The sequence below is a fragment of the Octodon degus genome, unplaced genomic scaffold (genome assembly GCF_000260255.1).
Source record: "Octodon degus isolate 3935 unplaced genomic scaffold, OctDeg1.0 scaffold00279, whole genome shotgun sequence".
Classification (NCBI taxonomy): domain Eukaryota; kingdom Metazoa; phylum Chordata; class Mammalia; order Rodentia; family Octodontidae; genus Octodon; species Octodon degus.
The window spans coordinates 1,855,882-1,866,714 of record NW_004524855.1 but is presented as its reverse complement, the minus strand read 5'-3'; the positions used below and the strand labels follow the sequence as shown (position 1 = coordinate 1,866,714).

Here is a 10,833-nt window from a genome sequence, read left to right as displayed (position 1 = left end):
CCCAATTGCACAAGACATACTAAAAATCAAAAAATGGGGTTAGCTTCTGCACAGCAAAGCAGACAATCAATGGAGTGAAAAGAAAACCTACAGAATGGGAACATTTTTTTCCAGTTTGTCCTAAGCAGTCTAGTCTATAGAGCACACAAAGGACTCAAAAGAAATCCCACAAAAGACCCAACTGTAAAAAATGGGCAGATCAAACTAACAGACACTTCAAAAGAAGTACTCAAAACTCAATAAATATATGAAAAAATATTAAGCCTTTTTGGCCATTTAAGAAATCCTAATCCAAAAAATACTGAGATTTCACCTTAGTCCAGTAAAAATGGACAAAAAAAGAAAATGTTAGTGAGGTTGTGAGAGGAAAAAAAGTAAACCCTTCCATGTTGTCGTTGGGAATGGAAACTAGTAAAACTACTACGTAAATTCCTCAAAAACCAACACCAGAAATTCCAACTGGTGTAGCTGGTCATCACTTTACACCAACAACAATCATATCCACGTTTATAGCTACACAACTCTGCATGGCTAAATTATAGACAAAGTCTGTATGCCCATCACAGATGAACAGATAAAGAAAACGTGGCGTGCAAACACTGCGCAGCGCTACTCCGCCAGAGACACGTATAAACTTAGGTTGTTTGTAAGAAAACAGATGACCACGAGACCACTGTGCTAAGTGAATTCAATCCAACAGGGAAGGCTAAATATCACAGTTTCTCTAAAACAAATGATTTTTAAACCAACAAAAATGATTTTAAAAGGAACAAGCAGTTAGACTCTGTACAGACAGGGAGAAGGGTCAGGAAAGCGAGCGGAGGGCAGCGGCGAGGGTATAAAAGCGAGTGCAACGTGACAGGTAGGCACCCCCATTCCCACAATGAATGGAATCACTCCACACGGCAGACGGAATAAAAGAGCTTCAGTCGTCTTCCCGGCACCTCGTCAGACCTCTCCTCAGAGATAGTCCTGCTCTTACTCAGGTGTGGGGTGGGGCGGAGCGAGCCACGAGCTCCACGGCTTGCTTCCTTCAATACTTACGCGTCCTACAGGGCTTTGTCGTCAACATTTTTCCTGGAGGACGGAAAAGGTGAAGGAGTGACTTTTCATCCACGGTCTTGGCCCTTTTGTGTGGAAGAAACAAGGACGCAAAGACGGCCAAACGCCCACAGCTGAGCTCGGATCCCCGTCGCCTCGCCACTCTGAGCTGCGCGCCCAGCGCGTGTGCGCATGCGCCCGCCGAGCCGCGCATGCGCAGGCGGCTCGCCGTCGCCTGGGAGACCCCGGGCCCGGGCGCCTGACAACCCGGAAGTGCGGTGCCGGCGCCTCTGTGATGCCACGCGGCGGGGTCCGGACACCTGGCGCGGAGGGTCACCCAGGCGGCGCCCGCCTCTTCAGCCTGGGCCCTGGTGAGGACCCGGACACGGGGACCGCACAGCCTGCCGGGGCCCCCGCGCGCCACGGGACAGGACGACGTGGAGGAGTGACTGGTGAGGTAGCGCCGGCCCGCCCGCCCGAGGGTGAGGGGAGCCGGCCTGCCCACCCGCTGCGGCCTTGGTGCGGGGACCGCAGAGTCGGCCCTCGAGGGCTTCATTGCTTTCCACTCTCGTGAGAACAGGATGCATCGCTGGGTGGCCGAGTCGCGGAAAGGAGACCTGTCGGAATTCCAACCAGTTATTTCCTGAATGTAATGGAGTACTTCTTCAACCAGCTAAACTGGGATTCTTAAACACAGGCATACACACTTTTTTCTCATGAGTATTTCTCTTGGGGTGGCTTTGGTGGCACCTAATAGAGATCATAGTGATAATATTTTATTCCCTCAAACTTCTTCACGCTTCTTTCACTGGTAAGCTCTTTTCGGCGAAAACAATTTATCTGTATACACAAGAGGACTTATTTTTACTTTGCTATGTTTTGATAAGTAACAATAGCAATCTCGATACAACTTTTTCTCATTATCCATAATTCTGTAAAATGCTGTGGCCCTTTATTTCGTCAGAACAGAGATTAAACTTCGTTAGCTGTAGGCCTAAACCCTCTGCTACTTCTCAAATATTATGTCAGTGTTAGCATATTTCACTTAACTAACATGCATTTTTTCTCTTGCTAACACTGGCTGTCATGACATTTAGAGACACTAAGAAATTAAATTTTAGACACTGAAAATAGTCAAGTCATTAAACTTTAAAGTTTCGGAGTTATTTTGTCAAAAATTCCCCCTTTCTGAAAAAATAGAGACCATAACTAAAATCACCAGGTGGCATGACACACTATGGGTAACACAGCACATATAGAATTTCATATCTACACAGGGATGAAGTCTCAAAGGGATTTTACCCATATAAATGTGATCTCAACACAGGAAGAAATGCAGGAATAATAGGGAAGAAAGAAACAGGAAATACATTTACAATAACAGAACCACCTTTGATGATAAAGGGATAGAAGAAAGTTACTTTCATACAAAAAGAAGAACAGGGTAGCAGGTATGTATCAGGAAGAATCACAGTTCACCAACATAAGTAGAAGAACTTGATTCTAAAATCTAAACATAGCAACATGGAGTGCATTAAATTGATTATTAATTGAAAATGAATCTATAACAGACCAATATTGTTTAATCATCCAGCCAAGCTTTCCAGTCATAGAGACAGTTGCTCAGGACAGGTGAATGCAAATGGATGCCTCTAAGAAACCATAGAAAGAAGAAAGTTATTGCTTCTGAGTTTGGGAGATAGTTGCTAACCTATATTTAAAAAATCAGATATATGTCTTTTCTCCTCAGAAAGTTATATGTATGTTTTGTGGTTTTTTTTTTTAGAAGTTTGATAATAAAGATATCGCCAAAGGTTAGAAATAAGATCAACTAGAGGAAGTACTCGTAGAATGGCATGTGGGAGTGCACACATTTCTAAAGCAGACAGTCTTGCTTTGGGGGTAAGTAACATTCCACTTTCATGATCATTAAGAATTTCAGTTTTGGAAAGGGTGGTATTTTTGGATCTGAAAGGAGCAGATTTAATTCAATCAAAAAATAAAAGGTCTTTTTTTAAAAATGTAGATTATCTTCTATAAATTTTGACTAATCCGATGTCTCTTCCTAAAAAAAGTGTACTTAGAAGTAAGTGTACTAATCAAAAAAACACAAGATACTAGAGAAATCAAAATAACTGGTAAAATTTTAGACAGAGAATATGTATACATTTTCCTTAATTGTGTGAGAGAGCTATTGTTGCTAATTTTGTGTGTGCAATAAAATTATTATAAATTCATCTATTCTATTACAGTTTTGTTCTACTAAGTTATAAACATGTTAAACTACAGATTTACGCAGTTGTGTTAGCAAACACCATGGAATTATGAGGATCATGTACTTTACAGTCTACAGGACAGGCTCTGTTCTCATTGTCTTGTAACTTCTCATTTGAATTTTGGTGCTGTGTAGACCAGTTATCTAAGTCTCCTTTCTGATTGTTAGCAAAAGTATTCAATCTTTTGGGTCTGCAAGATAGCTCAGGGGTCTAAAGTGCCTTCCAGGGGATGGAGGTTCAATTCCAGGCATCACATACTGCACCAGCCCTGCCTGAGCCAGCCAAAAAAAAAAGCACTTAACCTTTTAAGGCCCCTGATCACTTTGGTGTGGAATGAAAGCCATGAGTCTTCTCCTGGGAATTCACCCCACCCCCAGTTTTTCATAAGTGAGAGGAAAGAATCTGACTTCCTGGAACCCAGTTTTTGGCTCTTAAGTAAGAACTATTTTAAATAAGAAAACCTATCTTATCCTTCACACACTGGCAACGTGCTGTTTCACAAGCTTTGATTATTTAGGTATTTCATAGTTGCATAGAACAACATTCACTGATATAAAGACATTTTTCAAGTGCACTTCTGTGGGCCGTGGAAAGTATGTGAGTTAGTATCCTTGACAGCAATGTGCTTGCACCATAGGTGCTGCCTGAGGGCCTGCACTATGCTGAGTACCAGATGAGAGGCTAGTGATACCATAATGAGAGCAACAAAGGCCAGGCTCCCGGGGACTTTTGCTCTAGAAGGAAATATTTCTCCCAGTCAAATCCGGAGGCCTCTGAAATGATGGCATCTCTGCAAATTTGTTGTATCAGGAAACTTCAAATTCTAAATCTATAATATATATGGCTCTTATCAGAGAAGAATACTTCTTGTAACGAAAGACAAAAATACCTTGTTTGAAATGTATCTTTAAAGTTAGCCAATTTCACTCGTGTGTTTCATGCACTACTTGATTTGCAAGGATTTGCTAGAACTCTTAAAACATTAAGTAGCGTCCTACTAAAGTTTACATGACAATGAAGATGACATCCTGTCATCTGAAAAAGTAATGAAATATTGATTCATTATATGAGTTACTAGTTGATATATAAATTTACTGAGATATATTTACTGAGAGAATGAGTACATTCTTAAAAATCAAAGTTGAATAATGCTTCTCTCCTAGTCCAACCCTGTGGTCACATCCAACACAAAGACCTTGTTCAAGGACCTGCCAATTGCTCAGTGGGCTAAAGCACCTGCCTAGGCAGGAGCAGGGACAAGATTCAATCCCTGGTGTGCCATGCTGGCCCCACCCCCAGGGCACACTGAGACAAGGACTGAGACTGGGCATGGTGGCACACGCTTGTAATCCCAGTGCTTGAGAGACTGAAAACAGGAGGATCACTACCACTCCAATCCGTGATGGAGACCCTGTAGACCCTGTACTAAAATACATTTTTAAAAAAGACCTTCTTCATGCAGACATACCAACAATATCCTTTGTACAGTTGTGTCAGATCGTCCCTTGACCTAGTATACTGGGGAAAAACTCATACCACATATTCCTTGAAGGAAAAGGTAAACCTTGATAGGATTCAAAAAGTTATTCTCCTTCATAAAAAATTACTATAAGAAATGCTGACAGATATCTTCACACATCTGAGTAGATATGAAAACACATTTCTCTGAACTACTCTGGCTATTGTCCCCTCATGGCATTGCTTAGTGATTAGAATGATGGCCTGTCAGGCAGCCAGAATAGTAACTTTCTTCTGAACAGATCAGAGCTATTCTTACGGGCCAACCCATCGCTCCTGGTGCAGCTGACTTCCTTCCTGGCTCAAGGCTTCTTCTGGGTTCACCAGCTCAGGAAATGCATTGTTAAGTGCACAGTATTTAACTTTCATCTTTTGCAAGGCACTGATGTCTCTTATAGTTAAAACTTTTTGGAAAAACTTAAGTTTTATATTACACTGTTTTGGTACTAATAAGAGTCTCTTCTCACAGGCTGTCCAGATTATGCTTGGCATCTTTAATGTTTTAATGTGGTATTTCCTGTTGGTTTTATATATGGGCCAAATTAAAGGAGTCTTCGGGAAGTATGAACCTTTAACGTACAAAACTGGATGCACACTGTGGGGAGTTTTTGTGAGTAGACATTTATATTGACTTAAGCACTCAGTGAACAGTACCCATGTCTATGGTAGAACACAGGAAAAAAAACTCTCAGCAAAAAAGAGGGAACCAGGTATGGTCATAGATGCCTGGACCCAGCGCTCTGGGAGGCACATGAAGAGAATCACAAATCTAAGCAAGTTAGCAAATTTAATGAGAACTTATGGTGAATTGCCAGAGGGTGGTCAGCGTGTGACACTCAGTGGAATTTAATCAGCCTGGTGCTAGCTGTGAGGCACCCACCTGAGATTGTTACACATAGCATAAGAGGAAGAACTGCAGAGGAAGAAGTTTAGAAGCTGTCAGGGAGCTGTTGGTTGTCCTAGGGTTGTTGGTTCTCCTAATGTGAACTCGGTTGTTCTCAGTGTCGGAGGAACTCAGCAGGACCTTGTCACAGAGGATGGTAACATCCACTTTGGGGGAGCTCTGGTCCTTACGCTGAGCATTTCTTCCTGGCTTCTGAGGGGAAGATGGTGCACTGTTTAGTGTCCTGGAGAAGATGGTCGTGCTGGCCTTCCTGATATAAATGCGGCTGTTCTCATCTTGGAGGAGGAACTCTGGTGCTTACGTTGAGCGTTGCTTCCTGACTGCAGTACACATCCCACAGCCTGCTAGCACAGATCCTTCATCCTACTGGCATAGACCTTCTAGCTTCCGCCACTGACCTTTGGGCCTTGGCAGCACAGACCTGTGAAACAGACTTGTGTGGGACACTGGCATGGCCCTTGACCTCCAGTTGTACTCGTGGGAGGCACAGGGATGGGCTCTAGGTCTTTAGCTGGACTTATACAGGATCTAGGCCCTCAACAGGGTTCTTTCATCTTTGGTATATGTGGACAGATTTCTTGGACTCCCTTTGTATATGTCTCTTTGGGTGACTATTATAAAATAATCCCATAAATTATGTGTCCAGTGTTATTTCTCTTGCAAACTGATTGCAACAGAACTTGTCTCCAAAAAAAGTTTTTTAAAAAAAGAACTTTCCCGGGCATCTGCCAAAGATGGCAGAGGGGCAGGTCCTGGTGCTGGATGGCCGAGGCCATCTCCTCGGCTGCCTGGCGGCCATTGTGGCCAAGCAGGTATTGCTAGGCCACAAACTGGTGGTTGTGCGCTGCAAGGGTATCAACATTTCTGGCAATTTCTACAGAAACAAGTTTAAGTACTTGGCTTTGCTCCACAAGCAGATGAACACCAACCCATCCCGCGGCCTCTACCGCTTCCTGGACCCCAGTCGCATCTTCTGGGGTGCTGTGCAAGGCACGCTGCCCCACAAGACCAAGTGAGGCCAAGCTGCCCTTGACCACCTGAAGGTGTTTGATGGGATCCCACCACCCTATGACAAGAAAAAGCGGATGGTGGTTCCTGCTGCCCTCAAGGTTGTACACCTGAAGCCAATGAGGAAATTTGCCTACCTGGGCCGCCTGGCTCATGAGGTTGGTTGGAAGTACCAGGCAGTGACAGCCACCATAGAGGAGAAGAGGAAGAAGAAGGCCAATATCCATTACAGGAAAAAGAAGCAGATCATGAGGCTACAAAAACAGGCTGAGAAGAATGTAGAGAAGAAAATCAGCAAGTTCACAGAGGTCCTCAAGACCCACAGACTTCTGGTCTGAGCCCAATAAAGACTGCTTCTGCCTCAAAGGAAAAAAAAAAAAAAGAAGATGCACCACATGCATGTGTATATGCACTAATTCCCTGCAATGCAAGTAGTTACTATATATTGCAAACATGTACTACTAAGCAAAAGAGGCTGAGGATGTAACTCAGTAAAAGAACCTGGGTTCAATCCCCCATACCACAAAAAAGCAGTCTGTGCTTGGATGTGGCTGTATATAGAATAATTGTCAAAGTCTCCTACCTGATCAGCAGAGATTCTTAGCCTCTGTTTTCAGAATTCTGTAACTAAATGCCACACTGATAATTTAGCCAAAGGTAAATTCTTTCATTCAACACATTTATTCTGAGCACCTTTGATTTACAAGTGCTGCTGCCAGACATGTAGCTAGAGAAGAGACTATGCAGTGACAGTGGGAGGGTGGATTGTCCAGAGGTGCATCAGACAGGCACCCTAACCACACAGTCTTCACCTGTGCCTCCTCACATAAGCCAGTAGTTGTTCTGTAAATCTCACATTGCAGTCTTCGGTGAGGTCCACACGGCTGTTATGTTAGGAGGGCAAGCTGGAGAGTAGGGCGTGCTGGATGTCACAAGGAATAAATACTGTGTCATGAGAAATAGGGAGCTGGCTGGCTGTAGCTCTCTCCCTTCCCTCTATCTCTCCATATCTATGTCTATCTCATCATTGATTTTTCAAATTAGATGAAAACTGAGAACTGGCTGCTGCACTTAGCAATATGGCGACCAGTATTAGGAAACTTGGCAAGTCTTTTCAGTGGATTTGTGAGGCAAAAGCCTGATTGATACAAGTCGAGTCAGTTTAAGATACATAAGGCGGGAAGGACCACAATTTCAAGTCCAGCCTGGGCAACTTCTTGGCTAGGGCTCAAAATATGTCTCAGTGTAAAGTCTCTGGGCTGAGCTTCAAGTAATACCCCACTCTGAAAAAAAAGAAACAGAAGAAGAGTAAGTTGGAGATGGCAAGTATACGGTCCTCTCAATGACTTGCTGAGAGGTGCTGCCGAGGACTGAGGGGAAGGCTGGGAAAATGCGGACACCAGAGGCTCCTTGCAATAAACACTGTCTAGGCTTTTGGTAAAGGGACCGAACCACAAGGAGGAAGTTAACATTATGAAAAGGGTGAAGCACCGTATCGTGTAGGCAGGAGATGATGAAGTTGAAGGCCCCAGTAGCTAAGAACACAGGCAGTTCTTCAAAAGAGGTAGGTGATTTACACCTCAGATGCATTTCCTAGTGCTGGAGGTGTTTTGTGTTTTTCCAGTGCACATCCAGTGGGCAGAGGCTGAGGATGCTTGTTAGCAACCTAAACGGCACATGCCAGCCTCTGGCAGCAGACACTGAGCCACTTGGGGCTGGTAATCCTGTGAGTTAGGGAACAAGATGAAAGACACAGCATCGTTTCAGACAAGCGGGGCAGCTTGTGGATGCTTTGTTCCAATAGCATTGGATTTCTCAGTGAACTGGGAAGTGAAATGGTGAGCTGAAAGTAAAAATGGACAAATAGGAGAGAGCAGAAAATGTGAAAATCTTCTAGAAAAGCGAGAGCATGCAGAAATATAGAAGAGCCCTGGGTTTTCATAGAGCATTAATGACCCAAGGGCCAGGAACATGACTGCACAGTGAGACAGGCTGTGTGTCTTCCTGGGGCCACAGCCAGGCACAGGCACAGCACGCAGCAGAAGAGGCACGCTTTGCAGGGCTTCGTTTCAGCCACGAGAAAGCACAAACAGTTGAGAGGAGTGCAGGGACGGTGGATACAAGGGATGTTTGCCATGTTGGGCCATGAAATTTCAACTAATGAAGGAGGGAAGAGTGTATCAGAAAGTTGAGGATCTCAGATTATTGCTCCAGGCAGTAAAAAGATTGTTAGTGTTTTAATACCAAAGATGTGCTGGGAAAGGTAGCAGGTAATGGTTAGGGTGGAATACGTGAAACTGAGACCTGAACGTTAAAAGAAGGACATGAAAACTATATGGAAGGCTGAAAGAGCTTGACATAAAGGATTGGAAGGGAGAGATTCAAATAACCACACACCCAAGGTATATTCCTATATATTGATATATATATATATATATATATATATATATATATATATATATGATCTGGAAAGAGGTGAATGGTCAAGAGAAAAACAGGTGAGTTCACCCATGGGGGATGGAGGACGAGAGCACCTGGTAGTACAGGACCCAAGGTGGGAGGGGCAGGGGTGGTGAGAAGTGGCCTGGAAGACAGGAAAGCCCTTCAGCCATCTGTGGAGCAGGTGCTCTGAGCTCCAGGGACGAGCAGCCACTGCTGAGAGAAAGCAACCAGCAGGAGGAGCAGGGCCAGGAAAGCCCCTGCTTCCCCACACTGGCTCATCTGTGTCCACAGATAACCTGGTGAAAGGTTAGGCAAAAACTAGTGAAATTTTTTGAGCAAGCTCCAGACAAGTGCTCTGTGTCCTTCCGTGTTTGGTCTTCTAAGAATAGCGTATTTCGGGCTGTATATCTCTTTGTGGATGAGATGCTCCTCGCACGCATGGCTGAATCTTGTTTTCTGCCTGAATCTGTCCTCTGTCTTTTGACTGGGGCGAGGCCAGGAGCTGAGAGTTTTCATCATGAGGCATTTCCTGAATCCTGCCACTGCACTACTTCTCCAGTACGGATTCCTTCCTTTTTTCCTCCTGCTTCCTCTCTAAGCCAGGTGGACACTTCCATGGGTCGTTTGGGGCTGCTGGCCTGCCCATAACTCTGGGACTCCTCTCAGTGTTTTCCACCATGCCTGTTTAGTAGTCATGAATTTCTTTAGGGTTTCTATCAATTTTGCAGGATGTAGAGGTTGAGAATCATGTTCTTATTTAGGGCTTTAGAAGCTTACTCCAGCTTCTCCGGGCCTAGAGGCTGTGCTGGGAAGTCTGCCGCTGCTTAGACAGGCTTGCCCTCCCAGGCTGCTGCTGTGCCCTTGCAGCTTTTAGAGCACTCTGTCTGTGTTGCATCTCTGCAACATTGGCTGTAACGTGTCATGGAGAGGCTCTTTCCTGGTCACGGGTATTTTGTGTTCTCTGTGCCTCATTTACCTGGAAATTAAATTGTTTCTCTACTTTGGAAAAATGTTCTATGATTTTCATGAATAAATTTTTAAATGTTGATACTGTGGAGTCATCTTCTTTGCTTTACTCCTTTAAATGTTGGAGTAATTCTTTGTTTTGGTATTTTTAAGACTTTTTTGGTTTTTGGGTTTTGGAAGGTTTTTTGTAGGCACCTAGCAACTGATGGCTCCAGCTTCCTGATGCCTTCATGCCCCTAGGGTGTCACTGACATGGGGCTTTACTGCATAACCTTGTCCTCAGCTCTGACATTGTCCTTGCCCTGATTACGTGTCCCACCCCCCATGCTCTTAATTGAAGCTTCTCATGTCCTGGATTTCTGCTTGATTTATTTTCACAGTTTTTAATTATTTAATGAAATATTCATACATTTTGTTTAACATATTTACAATATGTGCCACCCAATGAAATTGTACCTGTCACCCAGTAGTTACGCATGTACCCTGTGCTCCAAGCAGGCAAGAATGTGCTAATGTAATCAGCTTAGTTTTGTGGGTTTTTTTTTTAATTCACTGGATATTTTGTAATGTCTTTATCTGTTCATGTAAATCATATAGATGCATACTAAACATCTTAGGAATGTGCTTATTCAGTTTTTCTTTGATCTCTTCAAACCTTTCACCATTTGGAAATTTTTG

General features: G+C 43.8%; 1 protein-coding gene and 1 pseudogene across 4 annotated transcripts in view; both read left to right on the top strand.

The window, feature by feature from the left end:
* The first annotated feature begins 1,352 nt into the window (after nucleotides 1-1,352).
* Nucleotides 1,353-10,833, top strand: part of Ms4a13 (membrane spanning 4-domains A13) — a 25,884-nt gene continuing 16,403 nt past the window's right edge. The window contains exons 1-3 of one of the 4 annotated variants that reach the window (XM_023707044.1): nucleotides 1,353-1,493; nucleotides 2,828-2,943; nucleotides 5,305-5,445. In XM_023707044.1, the coding sequence (XP_023562812.1) occupies nucleotides 2,893-2,943; nucleotides 5,305-5,445 (192 nt within the window). In that variant the 5' untranslated portion in view covers nucleotides 1,353-1,493; nucleotides 2,828-2,892. Of the gene's footprint in view, nucleotides 1,494-1,569; nucleotides 1,853-2,827; nucleotides 2,944-5,304; nucleotides 5,446-10,833 lie in introns of those variants that run through there. The other 3 variants (XM_023707045.1, XM_012512822.2, XM_023707046.1) reach the window with 3 other exon arrangements.
* On the top strand, nucleotides 6,474-7,085 carry LOC101567867 (annotated as a pseudogene).